Below are 22,758 nucleotides of genomic sequence, written 5' to 3'. Positions count from 1 at the left end.
CGACAAGAAACTTTTAATAGTAGAGTGGTCTGATCCAGAACTAGAGACAGGCCCCCAAAGGTAGAACATTATTTAAGGCAGTTTGTTTTTCGAGACCACAGTCCGAATCCCCCCTTCACACTGGACTAAGATCGGACATCGACGCTCAGTATTGTGGGATTGGTAAGGAGGATATAATTTAGAACATGATGGTTAAAATCATCAGCGTTATTGTGACGCTACTGGCAGAAAAGTGTTTTAAAGATCTTACCTTGCTGCATCAATTCATGCTAGCAAATAGGCCTCTTCACTAAGCTACTGCAGCCAGTTGTGACAAGGGGCGCACCACCTCCAAATTGTGTCTATCCTCATTTGTGCTTGTTGCTGGCTCCAATTTAAACTAAACATTGGTACAAATTTGGCCTCAAAAGCTCACAGAGTCGATATCAATGGACACATTTTAGCATTTTGGATGAGATTTTTGCTAACAAACTATAATTTTCATGAAATAGTAAATGTTAGGTATATCACAAAGTATTGGTAATGTTTTTGCTTTCATTTTAATTTCATAGTTGGCACCTTTTCCTCAAAAGCAGACGTGGTTGGATCTATTCTTTAAAACTAGGATAAATATGGCAACTGTTTTAAATATAAACTTGCATTTCTAGTTGGTAAATGTTTTTCCAAACCAAATAAAAAACAAATCAAATAAAAAAACAAAATATTTCACTCAAAATTTGAAAATGCCTTTTTTTTTTAACTAATTAAAATCTGTAAAACATTTTCTCATGCCTCAAATCTACAAAGATCAGTTTTCCACTAAAATTAGACACTACTGTTGGTTTTATTAAAGTATGGCCATTTACTTTATAGTTCAACAGGTAAAATACATTAAAATATTGGCAATACAATTATTTTGCGTTTAAATTTGGACAAAATTACACTTTTTGTGGTCTGCAATTATTTTCAGGTCAAATATTTCTCCATTAGCGATTAGGCTTATGGTGTTGGAAAGCCTGATTTTCCTTCAAATTGTCTTGTATGAAAAAAAACATCAATATCAGAATTAGCTGATTCTGATTAGTTTTTGACGCTCAACATTTCTTCTCAACCTATAAATGCATTTCCACCTTTTAAAAAATACAGGGCGATTCTGCAAACTGGCAAGAGATGTGCTTTTTATATTTTATTAGTAAGATTGTTTTCATTCTTTAATTTGGTTTCAGGATAGATTAATTAATATATTTACATCTGCAAACGGACCTGATCTAAAGAACTTTGCAAAAATAATCTTTATAGTTTAATTGCTGTGTTACAGTCACAAATTAATGCTAAAAGTAAAATTTTTACTTTCCGTTTGTCTTGGTTTGTCCATACATAATAATGATATAATTATCCTGGATTGAATTAAAGGTCAGACAATTAAACTCTGTCTTCTCTCCCAGATTACACCAAATCTGGATTGAAATTCCTGTAATGGTAAGGGGCCCCCAAATAAATTTTTGCTTTAGGCCCCCCAAAAAACCTAGGGCCGGCCCTGGATTGAATTTTGTCCCAAATGGTTTACAGTAGGCTCGTCTTAATCTGGTGTGAAGGGGGTCAGAAAACCTCCCATCTGCCTCTATAAGTTATACTGAATGTAACCTAATTTTACATGTTTAATGATGCCTCGTTTGCTGCTTTAATCCAGATAATAATATTTAAAATCAGGCAAAAACCTTTAAATCCTGCAAATAAACCTTTGCTGTTTAATACAATCGTCCTCCGCTAGCAGCTACTCGCTGATATGCAGCAAACTTGAAATTGGTATTGCCTTTAATTTCACATGTGGACATCTCTTTAATCATTGCTGTTTAGTTTTTAAAAAAATCCTTTTTAGAAACCAGGTCTTCTCTGCAGCTCAGCAGGACAAACTCAAAGGCACAAACAAATTAACAGCTTCTTTCTGACGTTTCATCAGGCATCGGATGAGAATAAACTGGATGATATACAACACATGGTGCAACACATATGAGATTTGTAGCCGTCTTGAAACATAAATGTTCACATGTTATGAAACATTCTTTCATTTTTAAAACGAGTCATGGTTGAAGACCAGCAGCAGGTCCGTTTGCAGCTCCAATGTTCTGAGTATCCAGAATGAACTTTTCTTACTTTGGATCAGTCAGGTGTGTTGGGCTGCCTCAGGTAATGGCTGCAACCCATAAAGGGCTTCGAGTCTTGAATGTGTGTGTGTGTGTGTGTGTGTGTGCACACGTTTAAGGTGTGGTGTGTGTATGGCTGTCAGAACGAGGGAGCTCTATTGCTCATCACGTCAGGATGCATCGTTACGGCTGCAGTGAAGCAGTTTTGAGTTCAGGCTTGTATTGCGTGAACCATTGCAGCTTTTTTAATTTTATTTTATTTTATAAACATTGTATAAGACGTTTCACACCGACACTTGGTCGGTGCGCACTGTGGGCGAGGCACATGTTTGCTGCAGAGCTGCAGGTTTTCAGGGACTCTAACTGGGGTTTCGTGAAAGGCTTACTGAGTTTATTCCCACTGGAGCCGCCACCAGCAGTTTGGGGACGGGGCAGAAATGGTTTTCCATGGGAACGCACTGCAGCTCCATCGGGTCGGGGGTCAGAAGCTCGGAGGAGTCTACTGAAAGAAGCAGAGAGCAAAGAAACGGGGAGCAATGAGATTTAGTGATTATGTGCATTTCTGAAGCTTTAACTGCACTTGCTGGTCACACTGGTGTTGGCTGGTTTCCTGTAAGTGCAGCAATGAGTTTCCATGGAGCTTTTAGTTACACAAACTGGAGTTACAAGATTAAATTTGCTTAATGGAGACATGGCAATTTTAATAAAAATCAAGTTTTTTGATAAACAGGTTTTGAGCAGGGAGGAGGTGGTTTTTCAGCTGTATCGAAATTATTGTCTTTTTTTCGCATCACATGAGTCACATGATCAACACCCGGAAAAGACAAAGAAGATGACAGGAAGTGGTAGGAATACCAATCACGTTGAATAAACGTGATTACCTTTATTCAAGTGTGATTTTAATTGTGTTTCTTATTTAATGGAAGCACCACAATTGTGAAATTGTGGGGATTTTTTTTACATTAGTGGAATATCGACAAAATATTACGAAAGAAAACTTGATACACTGAGATGAAGAGTCACGGTGGCAGAACCAAAGAAACGCTCTGAACCCTTTGGCTACGTTCACACAGCAGGTCTTGATGCTTATTTCCAAGATTTTGTTGAAATCAGATTTTTTTTTTGCATTATTGTTCATACTGCTGAATGGCGCAACTGTATTCAGACTTCTGTGTGAATGTTTTTCACAGAAGTCTGTGTGAATGTTTTACAATGCAAAAGCGACCCACATCTGTAGAAGAGGAACTTAAACGTCACACAGCAGCAAATCTTTTTGTGGAAGTAATAATGGATGGAGCCGTTTATGGACCGATTTTAAAAGTCTTTACAGGAACAGGAGGTGACAGGATCATCACAAAATCAATACAGAAACAAAGGAAGCTGATAAAAATAAATCACAACTAATAGTGATCACCTGTTGTGGAGAGTTGACAGCAACGTCTGTAGAGAAATCTGTTTAGATGTGCAGTCAGAGTCAAGGGTGGAACAGACGACTGTTATAAGTTAATCATTGTGACTTTTTCAACCAAATCTGAGTGACTTGTGCTTTTTTGACTAATACGCTTTGGATTTTTAGTGGTGTACATATTTCTATAGATCTTTTCTTATGTATAACTTTTGCTATCTTTTTATTCCCATCCAGTCCAGTACTTGAGCCATTACAGATAATTAATTTGGTTTGCAAAATGAATTAATTCAAGCATAAAAATGCCCCAAACTCAAGTGATGAGTCACTTTTGCTTACATACAACAAATGAGTCAAGATGCTAAACAGGATTCTTGGGTCTTGTTATTAAAGCCTGCTTTTAATAAGAACATTATTTTAAAAACAGTTTTTTCTTGGCATACAGTCGACGGTTGATAGAACGATGAGGAAGAATGATGGCCCTTAGTTACACTTCCTCTTTTTATATTAGTAGTCATAACTACAACATACTCACAACAATGTCAGATAAAAGGACATGATTTGAAGATCTTCCAAGAAATCTCTTGGAAGATCTTCAGAAAACCTAGAGAAATATAGATCAAGAACGCTTTAAAAAATGCAGCTACTCATCCTTAAACTTTTGGACAATAATATAGTTTTAGATTTAGAAATAATTTTAATTAATTAAGCAGGCAGATAAAAGTAAAAATCCATTTTGTAATTGATTGATTTCACTTTTATTTTAGAGACAATGTGTACTGCCGTGCAAAAGTATTCCCTATCGTTGAATTTTTTCAGATTTTATCACGTAACAAAGTCAAACCTTAATGTATTTTCTTAGGATTTCATGTCAAAACCAGCCACAGACACGAGGTAGTGGAAAGAAAATGCTACCTGGTTTTCACTTTTTTATTTTTATAAATAAAACTACTCCTAATCTCAGCTTAAATAGAGATGTTCTGTGGAGGGCTGGGAGATTTTTAGAGAACATTTTGAACAAAGAGAATCATTCAAGAGTTAAGATTAAGATTGTTGCTTTAAATTTAGGCAAATCTTGATAAGATGAAGCAAAGAATCGAAAGTCTACATCAACTAAAAGATGTCGTTTCCCGAGAAAATGAGCAACATTTCTGCTGAGGTTTAATGAAAGCCTGTTAGGTCACAGAGTAAGATAGATGTGATGTGGTTAAAAAAAATCTAAGAGACTTCCTGATAAAATAGTTTCCCACTTTCAGAATTTCCTGTTTTAATTGGCTCGTCTGACAAAAAGACTAAAAAGGGACGACAGATGAAATGTGAACAGAACTCAGTACAAGCAGATGGTTTCTTTAACCGACTAAATAAAAAGAGACAGTGAGCTACAGAGCTAAAATAAAACAGAACTGAAATGAAAGAGCAAACCTGATTTGAGGCGGCGGATTCAGCGAAAGGAACATTGGTGACGGGGGTCGAGGCCGACGAAACAGTGGAGGTGGCACCGTGCATCATGGGAACTTTAATTCAGGCGAGTCAGACGAAAGACAGAGGACGGGGAATGAGGGAGGGGAGGGAGGAGGAACAGGAATGATATGGTTATCATGGCAAAATGTGCAGAATAAAAGAAAAAAAAGAAAAACATGGGATAGTGATGAAGGTGAGTTTAAACGGATATCAGGAGACATGCAAACAAAAGAAGAGAAAGAAAAATACATATTTCATTAGCTAACCACTTATCAAATAAAATACTAACAAACAAATAGTTAACCAAACAAGGAGGCACACGACCATACAATCTGATCAGACTGGAGAATCTGATAATTGTATTCAATGAACTGGGTATGAATATGGAAAAGAGCCATTAAAAATACAAATTTTCAGCTAGAAGACAATGTAAGGATTGTCTGTTTGGCTTCTTCTGTTGCAGAATTATGATGCATGTCTCACGTCAGTAAAGTTGGATAAAATAAAACATGGGAACTTTAATTCAGACTGCAGACAGAACGTTTACAATCAGATCTGAAAACACATGGATAAGCATCCAATTTAGTGTTACACATGGAAGTGGGAAAAATCAGATTTTTTGGGGAATGAAAATATCGAATTGAGCCGTTCAAAGTGCTGTGAAAAAGTCGGATATGCATCACATTTGTCTGCTGTGTGAAAATGTTATCTATAGTGTTGATTATCATAGGATGCTGCATAAGTCCAGTTGTTAAATCTCATCGCTAGTAACGGTGTTTTCACGAAGATTCAGTTCCATTGGGGACCAAAATAGCAACATTTGTTACATTTGTAGCTTGTGTGGTTTTCTTTATCACTGCACTGTGTCAAACCAACCGAACACTTTGAACGACCTGTTCCCCTCCTCGCCTGTGGGGGCGCTGCACCAAAACCCAACGAAGGAAACAACACAAAACCTGTAAAGAAGACACTTCCTTCTTCTAGAAATGCAAACAAAAATGGAGTTGCATCAGATTTTTGCAGTTGTAGAATTTCTCTTCTGTCTTTGGTAAAAAACCACAAGCAATTTCTCCTGCTAGCTCTAGACTCAATGTTTGTTTTGGTTGTTTTTACCCAGAATCCCCGGCTGCCGCTGTAGTCCACTTCCTGCTTTAGGAGTGGTTTCCGGTCTGCTTGGGATTCATACATGCCGAAGAGAGTTCACTTCAACCAAACCAAGACCGAGGTTTTTAGACGGACCAGAGTTTGCTTGTTTGGCCCAAATTAAAGTTTGACTGTGCATTCAAACCTCCACAAGCGAACCAGACTTTCTAAACTTTCTAAACAGGGCTGGAGTGAATGCACCCTAAATATTTCAGCTCCAGCTGTTAGTGGTGTTAGTTAAGGATCTTCAGATGAGCTGCTCAATCCAACCCTTACATCATCAGGTCATTAAAGTTGGGAGGCTCTGGACTGTAGAGGAATGGAGGAGTGTTCCCTGGCGTGACGAAGCTTGCTTCAGTCTGACAATGGCATGGGCGAGCCTCGTCTGGCAGCAGCACTTGCCCGGCTGCATTGCATCAAAGGAGGAGCAGCTTACCAATGTTTCTTTAGAGAATTTTATGCTCCCCGCTTTGAGGGAGCAGTTTGGGGATGGGCTCTTCATGTTCCTACAAGAGCACAAACTAAAGACAATGAGAGAGTCTGGCCTGCATATTAGAGCAACTTGAAGATGAATTAAAGTGGACACCGCAAGCCAGACCTTCTCATTGTCAGATATACCTTTAAACAAACTCAGAAAATCTTGTGGAAAGCCTTTTGAATAGCTGCAAAGTGTCAACCAACATCATATTAAACCAGAAAAATGAATGGAATGGCACTAAAACTCAGGTCAGCATGAACCCAGATGAGGGAATACTTGTAGGAATAAAGTGAATTCCTCACTTTGACGATTCATTTACCAAAGATAACACCAGAATTCAAAATAAAACTAAACAGCTAGTAGAAGCACCTTTAGACTTTATGAGTCTCATTTTCAGCAGCAATGGGTTATTTGCTTAAATGACCTGTCACTTTCAGCTGTCAGAGGATTTCATATTTGACTCCACAGGACTTTGGTGTACAGACAAGTTCATGGTCAGGGCTGGAGCAACAAAACAAGCCCATAAGTTAGGGTTATGTTTTGTTCTTTCCTCGTGATTCAATTTTCAACTCCCTCCTGCAGTAAAACGGCCACAAAACACAAAGCTGCCACCTCTGTACTTCAGAGATTGTCTTCTGTGACATTCCCGTTTTGCTACAAATGTGGCCAAGCATTTCTGTTTTAGTTTCACAACTTCTTCTTTGCTGAATGGCATTTCAGTCCATGCTTGTATGGAAGTTATTTCATTATGGAAAATAACTTTTTACCAATCATCAGACGTTTTGCCTCATGTTCCGGGGTGAATACATGAATTTAGCACCAGAACACGTTGATGTCTGGGACAGAGACTCCGTTCCTGACCAACATGGCGGCGTGACGTTACCTTAACGTTTATGCTTTAATGCTGGCACCTTCACGGATCCATAAAGTAGGGCAGGGCAATAAATTGATTTAATTGATTACTTATATTTTTCTGTTTTGGAAGATTACATTTTTGTGAAATCTGAATTTTTTTTCACCAGTAAGTTTGAGAATTACCATCTTGGATGACAAACGCGTTTTACAGCTTCAATTTATTTTGACTTTTAACTTACAGAGGGAATTATTGAAATAAAAACCAGTTTTTTAAAAGATATTTTCTGTTGTTTTTAAGGGTAAAGAGTAAGAGAAACAAACATTGACTTAAATCAGAAATCAAATTTGGTATAAAAAAGATTATATTTTATGTTTAAGCCATACTGCCCACTGGAAAGGAAACCAGACCAGGAAACCAGTTGAATTATTTTTACTTTTGCATGATGTCACAAAAGAGATGTTACCTTAAAATACTATAAATGTCACAGTTTTTCAGTCATATCATGTCCGTCTCCTCCTTTGTTTTTTTTAAGTGTGATGTTTTTGCTTTAGCATGCCTGCTGGGCCCGGATGTTGCTGCTGCACCCAGAGACTCACCAGTGGGGATGAAGGCTGGTTGCTGGAGCTGCATGTTAGCCAGGGCTTGCTGGTAGTGGAACATGCTAGGGTTGAAGACTGCAGCTGCAGCGCCGTTGCTCTTCTCTAAAATCGGCCTCTTTGGCAGCGACTGCATGCCGCCTGGAGCTAAAGCCTGGCCAGGTGGAGAAATAAAGTGTGAAAAAGACTGAAAGGATTTCAACAGACTTTGTTTGTACAGAATATAAATACTTAAAATGTATTCCAAGCCCGTACTGTTGTCTCTCCTAAGGCTCATGAGGAGATTATAAACATTTTTACAGTCACAAGGGGGCGCTGTAACCTAATATGTGAACTGAATGGATGCAGGACCACACCAACATCAAATAAAAATTAGAATAAAAGCAAGTTTTTATTCTCCAAAAGGGGTATTGCTTCTGACTGCACAAAAGGAGGCACTAAAATGAGAAAAACAAAAATAAATTATCCACATGAGATTAAACTGCTGTAGGATGCAACGACAACATGACCCTGAGATATATTTAGCTATTTCTGATTTATGTCGGGTCAAATAGACACAACCAGCAAGCAGAAATTCAGTACGTAGCATTAGGCAACAAAAACGACAAGAAAAACAGAATATAATCTTAATCCAGTGATCAGGAAGTTTTGTTTCTTGTTTACATACATGTGCTGGAAATGCATAAGTATTTATTATGATTTAATGATACAGCGAAGGACCGACGTCAGTAAGAAATGTATAAACATAGAATAGAACAAAATGGTGAGTAGAGCAGCCAAAACCTTTACTCCAGAGTAGCAATACATCAAAATATTTTAACTCAAGTAAAAGTAAAATGTAGATGTCCAAGAAATGAGTAATAAAAGAATAATAAAAAAAAGTATTTGGTAGAAAGTTTACTGAAGTACTGAGTAACTGATCAAAACATAAATCATTTGATATTTAAAAATTACATAATCAGACATATCAAAATATAATATGGAAATGTTAATGTTTTAAACACAAATAAAAATTTATACATTCTGTATTTATGGGTAGCGTAAATACAAAATAAATTAATTTCTTTTATTATAAAGCTTATGAAACTTTAACAAAAACTGCAAGTGTGTGTGTCTGTGTCTGGTGAATTTCTGGATAATAAAAAAAACAAGTTTGTTCTTCGTTCAGTGAAATTACTTACAATGGATAGAAAATCCAGAAATTTTACTCAAGTAAGAGAAGTGATACTTTGTAATGAAGTTACTCAAGCAAAAGTAAAACATACAGAGCAGTAAAGTACTCCTAAAAGTATTTTTTCCCTATAAAGCTACTCCAAGTTACCCAAAGTAAATGTAAGTAGTTACCTACTACCCAACTTGAATATTACTCAAGTAAAAGTAAAGAATGTAGAGCAGTAAAGATATTCCTAAAACATTTTTTTTCAAAAAGCTAATCAAGTAAATGTAACTGAGTAAATTAAACTAGTTACTATTGTACTCAGGTTCAAGTGTCTATCTCAACATTTTAGAGAATGGTAGAAAATATCTCAACATCTTGCATGGTCACAAGGACGAAGTATTTCCTGTCACATTCCAGGGAGGAACTCACCAAGGGAGCGGACGCCGTGTTTTGACTTGCTTGGTGCTGTGAAGCCTTGATCCTGGCCTGCAGGTGAGCCGGCGGGTGGAAGTACTTGCACTTGTCCCTGCTGCAGCGGCCCTTTATGTAGTCCATGCACACGATGACGGAGTTCTCGCTGCAGTCCACCATGCCGGCCTCCAGGGGGTGAGCGTAGCGGCAGTCGCTCTCGCCCCGTGTGCAGTTGCCGCGCTGGAACTCTCTGCAAACCTGGCAGGGCCACCGGGAACGCCGGTCAACATCTCCCTTTCATCGAGCTTCGACTAAACTTAGAAACGCAACAACTGCACATGGGCTGCATACCTCCAGCTTGTCTGTGCGAGTGTGCTTCTGCGCCGAGGTGCCGTTGCCCATCGCTGTGAGGCTGGTGGGACTGCCGGGGACGAGGAGGGGCGTGCTGGGCAGCAGCTCCGGCATCAGGCCCATGGCTGGGCCCATGTGGCTCAGATATGGACTGAACGCCATGCTGGGACTCGTTGCCAGGGATGGAGTCACTGGAAAGGTTGTCTTTAAGCGAAAGGAACCAGAGACAATGTTTATAACAAAGCAGAAAGAATATGAAGCGTTTCTGATTGTTTCAGGCGTTTAAAGAAGCCTGAAATTACATAAAAATGTTCATTATTGCTGTAGAGAAATCAGTTGATAACTTGATCAATCCTGGGTAGAAACTCAAACATTTACTCGTCTCACTTGTTGTGTTTCTATTGCGCAAATCTTTATCTGTATTCTGTTAATGTAAAAAAAAACAAAAAACACCCATAATTTCACAATTGTGGTGTTTCCATGTGAATGAGACTGTTCACATGTTAAGTCATTAAAAATGTTGGCAGCGATATATGATATATGTTTATAATTCAGCCATGGCGCTGAATCAGCTATCAGCTATCAGAGGAGACGTTGGCGTCTAATTCAGGCGTTGGAGCCACAAACCCGTTATTCTTGGAGCAGCTACCTATGCAGCGTTTTGGGGAAATTGGTGATTTTACAACTCTTGTATTTTGTTTTTGCATAATTTCATGGCAAATGGAAACGCAGCTACTGATAATCGTTGTGCCACGGTGAGGTAACAACAACACTCTTTGGAGTAGATTATGTTACTGAGTGAAGCAGCCTCAAAATGAATCATCGTCTGTAACAGTGAGGCATTTAAAAATAGTCAGAGATGGAAAAAGTTATTTAGACTAGAGTATAACAAGCTGTTCCCTCACAACATCAATGAAACTAAAACATGTTGAATCCCTTCACAAAATGGCTTAAAATACTAAAAAGAAACTTTTATTGTAGCGTCATTGAACTATGCAGTTTAAGAAATGTTTAAAAAGTTTAACTTTGCTGCTGAATGTACAAAAATATTTAATGGTTTAGGTCTAAAACATTTAACAACTACTATTAATTATACCACAAATACCACAACAGTGGGATGTATTCAGAAGGCCATTGCATCTGTGTAAATTTACCAACTTGTGTCAGAAAAAAGCTCTAGTCTCTGTTTTCAAGAAAAAAATAAAAAGTAAAACATAGTTAAGGTCAGATCAGAGAAGTAATCCCACCTAATCTGCGACTAAATTATTAAAGCACGATGTTCTGAGCTTTATAACTTCCAGCCCACAAGAGCCACAAAATCCTAAAAAATAAGTTCAACTTTGTTTTACAGCAGTTACAAATTTTACATAAGCTAAAAAAAATAACACAAACAAAAGCAGGTAAATCTTGTATTGGGATGTCGAGGTTTCACAAAATCAATCCTGAATGATGCAGTTCTAGTTTTGAAACATCATAAATTTCTACATGTTTTGTTTAAATGAATATTAAACTTTTAATATGATCTTAGTTTTCAACTCTTCAAGCTTTCCGTTTGGTTTCTGGACTACATGCGATTTGCCAATAAAGTAATTTGACTTCATTAAAATTTGTTAGACTTCAAACTGCTCCAGCTGTTGTTGAATATGCAGGAACAAGTGGGTATTTATTCAGAAAGGCTGAGGCATCAGTATTAATGCAAATTAAAGCAGCGCAAAATGAGAATTCTTTAACTAAATATTTTGAAAAGCACCACATTACGAGAGAAATCTTAGATCCGTCTTGGTCAGAGTTCATGTGTGTTTTATTCTCAGCTGCTCACAATCGGCTGCAGCTGTGCTCCTGGCAGCATGAACTGCATCTGTTGAGCCAACATGGCCGCCGCGGCCTTCTGCTGGATCAGGTTGTTTCTTCCATTAATCTCCAGCTGGGTTTTCAGGTGTGGAGGTGGGTGCAGGTATTTACAATTTTCTCGTGTGCAGCGGCCCTGAGGAGGGAACAGAAAAGGAGGAGGCAGAGGGTGAGAGCGGAAGAAAAGAAACGAGCGAGAAACTAAATGGATCAAAGCTGACGAATGCAAACGACCACAGAACTCTCAAATTAAGCTGGAAATTTTTAATTATTGTTAGAACTTAATTCAGTCGTGCACAATTTAATTACATTAGTATTTTCATCAGTCCTTCTAGTCAATCATTTCACACAAAATCAGCAAATTTTCTGCACAAATGGCCAAAAACATTGGATTCAAGTGAAACTCACTCCCACCTGCAGGTGGCAGTATTTATTACCGCTGCTACATGGCAGACTTACTGGATGTCAAGTCATACTCTGTGATCAAAACAGTGAGTTGCCATTGTATGAAGGCGTATTAGGGCCATTGTAGAAATTGAAAAAAAAAGAGGAGTAAATTTCCACCAAAAAACTCAGAAATGTTGAATTTAATCTAGAAAAAAACTTGAAAATGTCTGAGTTTGAAATGTTGAAAATTCGCTAGAAAAAAAATAAGAAAATTTGAGATTAACCTCAGAGATCTTCTGCAATAGAACATGTGGAAATTTCTGAATTTGAAAAGTCAAAGATTTGACAGAAAAATCTCTGGGATTTTGAGATTAATTTAAGTGATTCTGATTGCACAAAAAATTTCATAGAAAAGTTCTGGCTCAATTATATCTTATTATGAGTTTGGCTTATTTTTACAGGTTTTCTAATGCAAGAAATGTATCAAAATGACAGAAAAAAAGAATTTTTAATGAATGTCAGACCAGGGAACTTTCAAACCAAGAATATCTAATAGATATTTGAACCAGGTTTATATTTTCTATCCTAACACAGGAGGAAATTAAACCCCCAGGGTTCAGAAATAAACACACATATAAGGTGAAGAGTGCTGCATGAACGCTGCAGATCGTCACAGCTAGAGAAGAAACTGCAGTCTTCCTCTAACTCCCGGGCCAACAGCGCATCTCCACCGCTGCAGAAAAGCAGTAAACCTGCTAATCTGCCTCCTCAGAGCATCAACCGGGCCGTATAATGAAGACAGCACTAAAGGAAGGGAAAATTAAAAAGTCTGACGATGAGCTGAGGTCATATTGCGGGTAATCTGACAGTGATGGATGGGGACACATAAAATGGTTTAGCACCATGCAGGAGGACTTTGCATGACAACAGGAGACACTGCAGAGTCTGCGTTGCCAGAATCCTTTCACATCAGAAAATAAACACACAGGTGAGCCTGTAGCTGCGTGACAAACGGTCCGACAATACGGAGGCCAACGCAAGCACCCGCAGCCGAGATGCGAGCAAGCTTTGCGTCAGCAGTGCTTGTGTGCTTGGGGATGAGATAATAATGAAGAGAAAGTCCCAGGAGCCCAGCAATCCTGCTCCACCTCTGAGGGGACAGAAAAGCGTCTCTTAATGATGTAATGGTTCGCTTAGAAATATAAACTGCATCAGTGTCTGAATTTGGGATCTGGCAGACACACAATGTGTTATGTGGCTACAAAAACGAGAGAAAGAAGCCTGTGGAAAGCGGTGCTGAGGAGAGGTCAGGAATCTCCTTTTTTTGGTTGCCACGGCAACGCGCTATGCAACACAGAGGAAGGCCGCACACTGACAGAAAAGAGAGAAATGGGAGATTAATAAATACAATCTCTGGGACTGCTGCTCACATTTTATGCCTTTATCTAAGACATAAAAGCATGAAAAACTCAGATGGTTTTATTTAGTGTTTATTTAGCTGGAGAAAAGAAGATAAAAAGTGCACCTTTATACAGCTGAAGGTACACAGTAAAGCTTAATGAGCCATCGGTCAGAGGAGTCCAAACTTTTATGTCAAAATGGTTGGCTCAAAAGTACTAAAAAAATGCAAAGAAAACTAATATCATGCAAATACTCCAAGTATTCCAATTTATTTTTTTATTTATTTTTATTGGAAATGGATGTTATTCATTGTAAATACAAACGTAAATAAAAGGGATTTTGCATGTTTCCTGTATTAAAAGAAACATCTACTTTTCAGGTAATGTGGGAAAAATATATTCTCAGTTGTAATAGGTTTTGGGTCACTTTATTGCAAAATGCTTTCTGGCAGATTTTTTTCACTTGAAACACGACATTTTTTCCATGTAATAAGTAAAATAATCAGCCGTTGGAACTGGTATTTCTGTCAGTATTCCAAGAATTATTTACTCAAAACAAACTCGTATATCTTGCTTACTTGTAAGTTAGTTTCGTCGTATTTTAAGTTTAAGATTCACACTAGAAACTAAAGGAAAAAAAAATACTTGGTAAGATTTTGTGTTTTTGCAGTGCAACTGTGGAAAAGGATATGTGGCAACTATTAGTGGTTCATTTTGTTAAAATAAACCAAGAAAAGTCCAATATAAATTCACAAGACACAGATTGGGGGCTCTGCCTAGTGCTAGAGGAAGAAATGTTTTAGTTAGTCCGCTTTAATCAAACTCTAGAGTCTTTTTGCCAGGCAGTCCGGTTCGTTTGGGGATGTGTGAATGCGTAATCAAACTCTGATGCGGACCAGAGTTCCTACAAACCTCGGTTTGGTTCAGCTGAAGTGAACTCTGGTGCGGTTCAAATGCATATGTGAATGCAAGTTGACTTGAGACGTGTTCAAAAGCAGGAAGCAGCCTATACCGCAGGCCATTCTGGGTAAATACATAAAAAACCAATGTGTGAGTTTAGCACTAGCGGTAGAAACGGCTAGTGGTCTTTTGCCAAAGACAAAAAGGAATCTGACAACCACTAAAAGCTGATGCCCCAGTTTGCTTATGTTTTGTGAAGAAGGAAGTTGCGCTCAGTGTTTCTTCTGAGGTTTTTGTGTCATTCCTTTCAGTGGTCCTTGGTGCAGCGCCACCACAGGCAAGGAGGGGAACAGGTCTTTCCAATTAGTTTGGTTTGTTTGATACAGTGCAATGTGAGAGAGAAGCGCAGGAGCCAAAAACGTAACAAATGTTACAGTTTTGGTCTTTAAACTGAGTCTACCTGACTGTCAGACATGGAAACACGTCCCTCTGCCTAGACTAAGGATAATCTATATGAACAGAAGTGATGTCATTCAGATCTGAGATTGCAACTGAATCTGCTGTCTGATAATGGGCAAACGGGATTTCCACACTAATCACATGAGATGACAGCAGCACTCCAGCTAACAAGGTAAGAAGAACTAAGTGGAGAGCTGCTCCCTCCCTCCCTCCCTCTTGCTGAAGCCCATTCAGGCAGGGCCGACAGACCTAATGGAGAAGCAACGGGGAATGACAGCAGTTGGCTTGTGTCGGCCTGGAGATGGCACATACGGGAGGGAAGCCATTAGCAGATAAATCCATAAAATTAACGTGGAAGGGAGGGGAGGAAAGAGCGATGCCATGGGGGACAGAGAGGTGTTTCACAGTTGGCCAAAAACAGAATCAGCTGAGTGTAATCATCAAACACACCGAGGCTAAGGGCTCCGTTTCCGGAAATGTTTGTTTACTGCAGCCCTCATGAAGAAGAGGCTGGTTCGACCTTCAGCTGACTCCAACCTCAGTCCTCTCCCAAGACGGTCAAATGAGGCTTTTAATGGTTCCTCGCTACCTTTGGTGTATATATATATATATGAAGCGGCTCCCTCTGTGCAACCGGTACAGAACCAGGCTGTTGCTCTGTGCTAAAAACAGCCATGCCACTCAGAAAGATCAAACTATCCAATGGGTGTTCAGTCCTGTGCTGTTGCTAGGCCCCCTCTCTCTGTCTCTCTTCTCCATCTCCCCCCTCTGCTCCGTAGGACATAACACAGAAAAATGGCTGAATAATAAATTCTAACTCAATAAACCAGGAGACAGCAGCTGCACTCAGACAGAAAGCCCCTTGTCTGGGTCTCGATTCTTCGCTGTAGAAAAGCTTTGAGAAAAATCCCTCACGAGGCTGGGAATCACAACAACCGTCTGTTTAGAGGCTAAAATAACTGGCTTTTTTCAGCTGATGCTATCGTAAAATGTTAGTTATTATCACTAACCGGAGTGGCTTGTACTCCTGTACGGTGTTGATGTTGTGGTTATCAGGTGGAGGAGAGGAGAGAGCAGCAGCAGCAGTGATGGAGAAGCAGATCACCAGTACATTAGCATTGGTCGCTTAGCTCAAATAATGCATTCTACTTGAAAACACTAATATCGAGTTAAATATGCATGTGGATTAAAGTCAAATCTGTGATTTGATAAGAACTATGTTTTGTTTCGTCCAGAGGATCTGAACTCTCGAAACGACTACGTCCTGGAGGCGTGAACTCCACTGAAGTTTAAATTTCACCCAATCGCTAACGTTTGGCCATGACGTTTGTAATGCTCTCACAGCTGAGACAGAAGAGCCGATCCGAACGAGGCGGCTGCTGATGCTAACTCAGTATCTGCACGCGTGGTCAATTAATTAATTTTCAAAGTTAAGAATGAAGCTAAAATATTTCCCTTGTCATGAATCTGTGCATGTCTTACTAGCTAGCTGCTTTCACTTAGTGTCATTATTTCACTAATCAATTCATTACCATTAATCAGGTTAATAGTTTCAGCGCAAGTTATGTTATTTTAATGTTTGAGTCTAGGAGTCTGTATTTCACCTCCTACTCAGAGATATAATATTTAAATGCATCACTAAACAGATCAACGCTTGGTGCTTAAATGTGTATATTCCAGGCTGGTTGCTATGCTAGTATCTGCAGTGCAGTATTTTAATAACCAGAGCCGAGGTTAGACACTTTAGTCCCACCAAGTTTGTGCCTGAAGGATAAATGCTTATCAATGAGTCACAACTGAAGTACAGGCATAGAAAATTGAAGAAGTAAAGAGGAAAACTCTCAACAACTGAGCTCAACCTAGTGGAGAGAAGGCGTTTTCTACTGCACTCCCTGAAATTAGACCTAAAGTAAACTGACAGACACTATATAACTAGTATATGGTTTCTTTCACAAAACATTTACATCACAATCCCTCAAAAGCAAATCCCTCATTCAGAAATAACCAGAAGACCATAGAAGTTGCTGGGTGATATGACTTAAAAATAAAATCCCTATTTTTTTTCATACCAGATCCAATTTTAATCAATTTACTTTCTTTTCTAAAAAAAATAAATTACAAATGATAGAAAATGTTTTCAAAAAGTGGCTTATTATTCAATCATCCCTTCTGTGAGTTATACAATGGAGTGTCAGGGCCAGGTTACACATTTTTTAAATTGTTTAATCATGAGAATGTAGTTATAACAGTTGTAGCAGAATAGAATTGCAATTCTACCAGAAGAATGTCTTAAAATTTGTAGAACCTCACCTGGGGATGGACAATAAACTAAAAATAAATAATAAACAAAACCAAAAACAGTGGTCGATATACATCTGATAGAACATTCAATAATTTCACTGAACTTTGATCCAGAACCGCACAGCATTCTGGGGGATGTAGGCAGAGGAAAGGCTTTAGCTGCTCTCACAGTCAGCTAAACTAGGTTGGTGAAATCAACTAACTCACTCACTCTTTGGTTACCTAGCAACTCGCTCACTCTTTGGTTACCTATCAACTCGCTCACTCTTTGGTTACCTTAAATAAGAAACAATGACAAGAAGTGAAAACTCTCGATACAACAGCTTCACATATTTAAAACAAAAATAAAAACTCAATAATTATTGATAGACTGATATGAACCCTTATACTATGGTATGTTTTTCAGCCATATTATCCAGCCCTGGCTGTAACTAAAGTTTATTTTAGTTATTGATTATTCTATTATTAACTTCATTTACTATTAGAAATACATGAAAAGATGCAAATAAACAAATAATCCCATTTCTTTTTTAAATAAAAAACACAAATATTTTGCAGTCAGATAGGCGCAATCAGTGCCATAAAAATCCCTAATTTTAAGTCAACTTATCGTAGTAATTCAACAATGAAAACTAAACATAGATTAGTTATTTTCCCTTACAGATAAATATACTTGGCAAGATAAATGGAGTGAGAGTCTTACAAAGAGTGATGGTTATAGAGGATACCTCCTAGACACTTTTCACAGGTTTAAATTTACTCAACAGCGAAACATATGGGTTTTATTTCTATGATGTTGGATTGTTGTATATAGTTTTATCCTTTATAAAGTGGAGCTAATCCCAACGTTTATCATCATCATCAGCAACATCAACAGGTCAGCAGCCCAACACAGGGAGGACACAGGCACAGAAATATCAAGAAAAACTCTCCGTCATGCTAGCAAACATGGCGGAAACAAACCAGCCACAACCCACAGCAGGAACAATGACAAAGTGGAAACTTTATATCTAAATCAGGGACTTTCTGGCTGTGAACAGACAATGCTAACCACCACACCACCATCCAGACCCTGTTTTTTCTGTACTTTCCTTATATTCATCAGGGAATGATCTTTAATTGTGTATTCATCCTTTTGAAATGCGTGATTGGCCTAAAACATCAGGACAGATAAATGGAGCTTTTCTTTTTACAGCATGCATCCTGCTTTCAGTTTCATTTCAATGCTTCCCATTCGAGAAACAAAAGACATTACCCACACATTAATCAAAGAAACAGTCCTCCAATTTTCTCTTTATTGTTCACAAAAAAAACAGCCACTCTATAATCAACTCTGCTCCCAACAAACCATTTAAATAAAATACATAAAATATCCATGTTTCCATCTTCAATTATCTGCACTTACAAGCAATAACTCTATTTAATTACAGCTATGTTTTATAGTCTGCCAGTTTTCTGAGAAAACAGTTTCAGGCTCAAATTCACTTCATGTGAAAATATGTTTCATGCAAAACCTGCCTTGTATTTTCCAGAAAATGTAGCCTAAACATGTGCTTCTTTAGGTGAAACTCATGCAACTATATTCAGTGTTCTTCAAAACATAATGTTCTGTTTTTGCACACTTGTTATTTTAGTACTAATATATTTTTATGCATCCTGTACAGTATCATTTACAATATACAAAATATCACTTGGCAGCAAAATTCCCAATCAAAGATTATTGTAATTTGTTCTAAAATAATTATTTTTGTTAAATGAAACTTAAATATGACAATTTGTCATATTTATTCAGACACTGTTAAAGGGGACACACATTTTTTAAAATTGTTATATGGCAAAGCAAAAATCCAATATGTATGTATTTTTCTGTAAATACTAAAGTTATAATAAATGAGACTGAAAGCAATAAAATTAGTTGCGAAACTTAAATAATTTCTGAAGTTGACTTACTCCTGCCACAGCAGTATTTAAGAGAAACATTCATTACAATTAGTCATGAATAATGTCATTTACAGTCAGTCTGATATGAAATTGATCACCAAATATTCCTCTGAAATGAAGCATAAACTTCCGTTTTATCTGTCGTCATTCTTGTATAAATAAAAAAAACTGCTTACTGCCACTAAATTAAAACTTTCTGCTTTAAGTCAGATATGAAAACCAGAATTATTAATATTTGGTAGACACTGAGATATTGACAAAAATATTTTTCTGATAGGTCAGTTTACAACAGTTGAGTTAAACGGATGTGGTGTTATGGGCAACACCTTTAAGTTGCTGCTTCTTTGTGAGATATCATGAAAGTTACCCAAGACGTCAGTTCAAGAATCATGGACCTCAACGAGTTTGATTTGATGTCCAGATGCCTGAAGGTCATGCACTCATTGGTTCAAACACATATATAAAAGTCCAGGTCAAACACCAGGTGAATAAACAAACATGGCACCTTCCAGGAAAAGACGGGTTCTGTGTCCCAGGAATTGAGCAAATTTAATGTGGAAAGTGAAAATCAACCCCAGAACCAAAGCTGGTCCAGTCCCAGCATGAACTGAAAGGCCATTCAGCGAGGAAGAAGTCAATACTCCAGACAATTATAACAAGAAAAACAAATTAAAGACAAAGGCCCAGATATTTGAAGGCACGTAATGAGGTTTGATGAAACTTAAGTTGAAGCATTTGGCCACAATTTAGTTAAAATCTAATCAAATCTAGTCAGTCACTTTTTACAAAGTAACAACAGAATAAAAAATGTGTGCAGTCGACTTAGCAAGGTATAGACATTAAAATGCAGAAATTATTAACAAAGCAAATAATAATACTAAAATTATACAGGATATACAAAAGTCCAGCTATGTAAATAAATAGCAGTGGTTAAGTTAAAGTCTCTATTGCACATTATAAAATGATATAAAGATGTTTTATTGTTAATTCAGGATCATTATTGCTCCCGGATAAAGCAAATTAGCATTATTTAGATTTGCCACAATAACATTTTGCTGGATGATAAACTGTCCCAGTAATTATTGCAATAAATTATAATATTATTGTTTTCAGACCATTTTCAAGTAATAAATTGATAATGGCATAATAATGCTAGTTCACCCTCTCAATGACCAATAAACAATCATTAAAGAACACTTTACACTGGAACTGGCAGATATTTTAAATATCCAAAGTAATAAAATAAAGAAAGAATAATAAACACTTATAACTGAAACCACAAATAAAACGGATTGATAACCAATAAGCAATTAATTGCATATTGCAACATTTGCTTTCGAGACTGGGAAGACCAAATAAAGCTTGAAGCACAGAGGTGGCAGAATAATGCTGTGTGGCTGTTTTGCTGCAGGAGAAATTGAAGAACTTCACATCAATCAGAAAGTTCACGCTTGGCCACGTATGGGCTCTCCAGATGAACCACGACTAACACTGCTAAAGGACAACAAACACAACGTTTTGGGGAGGCCATCATGAAGCTCTGATCTACAGATAATTTGTGGGCAGATCTGAAAATGTGTGGCTAGCGAGGCTACCTTTAAACATGAATCAAATACATCAGTTCGGTCAGGAGGAATGGGCCAAACTTCCAGCATTGAGAGAAGCTTGTCGAAGGAAAACCTAAACACTTGATCCAAGTCATACAGTTTAAAAGGCAATGCTGCCAAAAGCTGCTCTACGGTTTATTTTAAAAACCGATTATTCAAGATTAATCATGACTAATCTGATTGTTTCAGTCATAAATCCAACCTGACTTAAATCAGGAAAAAATAGTCAAATTTAATGCGAGACCGTGAGAAAAATACTGTTCTAGTTTATTTCAATAATCAATTAATAACGATTAATCTGATTAATCGTTTCAACCTGTATTCCAGCCTGACCTAAAACAGGAAAAAACCATCCAGTTAATGTCAGACAATGAGAAGATTGTTCTAGAGTTTATTTAAGTAATTCATTAATGATGATTAGTTATGATTAATCGTTTCAGCTCTAAGTCGAGCCTGACTTAAAACAAGAAAATATGATCGGATTTAAGGTCAGTTTATTTCAATAATCGATTAATCTGACTAATCATTTCATCCCTATTTTCAATTTGACCTAAAACAGGAAAAAAATAATCCAATTTAATGTCAGACAGTGAGAAGATTGTCTAGAGTTTGTTTAAATAATTGATTACTCATGATTAGTCACAATTAATCCGATTAATCGTTTCATCCCCAAGTCCAACCTGACTTAAAACAGGAGCAAAATAGTTAAATTTAAAGTCAGACAGAGAGTAAAAGGATGTTCTAGAGGGTATGTAAATATGTGGTCTGAGTACTATAAACTTTCCCAGACGATCAAGAGCCGCGACTGAAGCCGACGTGTCTGACACAGAACCAGAGGAACAAACGAGCTGTAATGCGGCAGGAGCTGATGCGTGTGTGATGCTGCGTTGTTACCTTGAGTGAATCAAAGCAGGCGATGACTCGGCCGTTCTCCACATGGCAGCTCCGGGAGGGATGTGCAAACTTACAATCGGTGTCAGACCGCGAGCAGGTGCCTCTCTGGTACTCGCGACACACTTCCAAGGTCAGCCATTTGGTGTCTCGTCCCATGGTCATGCTGACAGCCATCTGAGATGCTCACAGACACTGAGCAAGGGGTGGGAGCGAGTGGATGGAAAAAAATGGTCTAATGCGAGCAGGGCTGACTAATAGTGATTCAAGGGAGAGAGAGAAAAAAAATCCCCTTGGGGAAAAAAAAGCAAAAATATTTTTCCCTCAGAGCAAATAGGTAGCAAGTCCCTTCAGACTGGAGTATTTTGGGGGATGTTTATTAGCTGTTCCTGGGAAAACTGTCAGCTGAAGTTTTACTGGGTGAGATAGCAGAGGTTAACTGGGAGCAGAGACCAGCTCTGTCTCAAGAGAAAGAAAGAAAAACGTTCAGGAAACATCACCGTAGTCCGCTCAGATGCGTCTCTTTTACATTCATGTCAACATGGTCAGAGCAGAGGAAGTCGCTGCAGCTCTGTTGTAGTTGTTATTCTCTGACAGACGGAGAGGAAAAAGCAGAACCTTACACCCGTAATGTCCTTGTAATGACGAGACAAAGCTTCAGCTCAGCTCTGGGTATGTGGGGACTGCAGCTCAGCAACGTGGGATGGATGACTTTGTGGCTGTCAGGACAAAATATAGCCTCCATTCAAGGCCAAACGCACACCGAGCCCTCTCTCCTGCTGTAGGACAAAACCGTACTGTAGGCACTTTGGAGTCCCGCTTCCTCCTCTTACTCGAGTCTGCTTCTCATCCCTCCGTCTCCGTTGCCTCTGTTGTCATCCTCACTGACCTCTCCGCTGCATGTCTTTGCTTGCCGTCTCACTGTGAATTGCAGAAAACAGAGAAAAAGCGACCGTTTAGGCTGGAAACTGCTACGTCTTTAGGATCACGCTGCAGGAGAAGAAGAAAACAAGCAAAACAGAGGAGGGAGGGAGCAATGAA

At 38.2% G+C, this 22,758-nt stretch overlaps 1 protein-coding gene across 6 annotated transcripts in view; it reads right to left on the bottom strand.

Annotated features, from left to right (window-relative positions):
- Positions 1-738: 738 nt before the first annotated feature.
- Positions 739-22,758, bottom strand: part of mbnl3 (muscleblind-like splicing regulator 3) — a 29,014-nt gene continuing 6,994 nt past the window's right edge. For 3 of the 6 annotated variants that reach the window (XM_007555060.2, XM_016672968.1, XM_016672969.1), the window contains exons 2-7: positions 21,721-22,638; positions 11,803-11,967; positions 9,984-10,187; positions 9,651-9,890; positions 8,063-8,216; positions 739-2,625 (exon numbers count right to left, since the gene is read on the bottom strand). In XM_007555060.2, coding sequence (XP_007555122.1) covers positions 2,483-2,625; positions 8,063-8,216; positions 9,651-9,890; positions 9,984-10,187; positions 11,803-11,967; positions 21,721-21,894 — 1,080 coding nt within the window. In that variant the 5' untranslated portion in view covers positions 21,895-22,638 and the 3' untranslated portion in view covers positions 739-2,482. Of the gene's footprint in view, positions 2,626-4,950; positions 5,043-8,062; positions 8,217-9,650; positions 9,891-9,983; positions 10,188-11,802; positions 11,968-21,720; positions 22,639-22,758 lie in introns of all 6 variants that reach the window. The other 3 variants (XM_007555061.2, XM_007555062.2, XM_016672970.1) reach the window with 3 other exon arrangements.

The sequence above is a fragment of the Poecilia formosa genome, unplaced genomic scaffold (assembly GCF_000485575.1).
Source record: "Poecilia formosa unplaced genomic scaffold, Poecilia_formosa-5.1.2 Scaffold68, whole genome shotgun sequence".
Lineage (NCBI taxonomy): Eukaryota > Metazoa > Chordata > Actinopteri > Cyprinodontiformes > Poeciliidae > Poecilia > Poecilia formosa.
The sequence above is the reverse complement of the archived record's forward strand: the minus strand, read 5'-3'. Positions and strand labels throughout refer to the sequence as shown.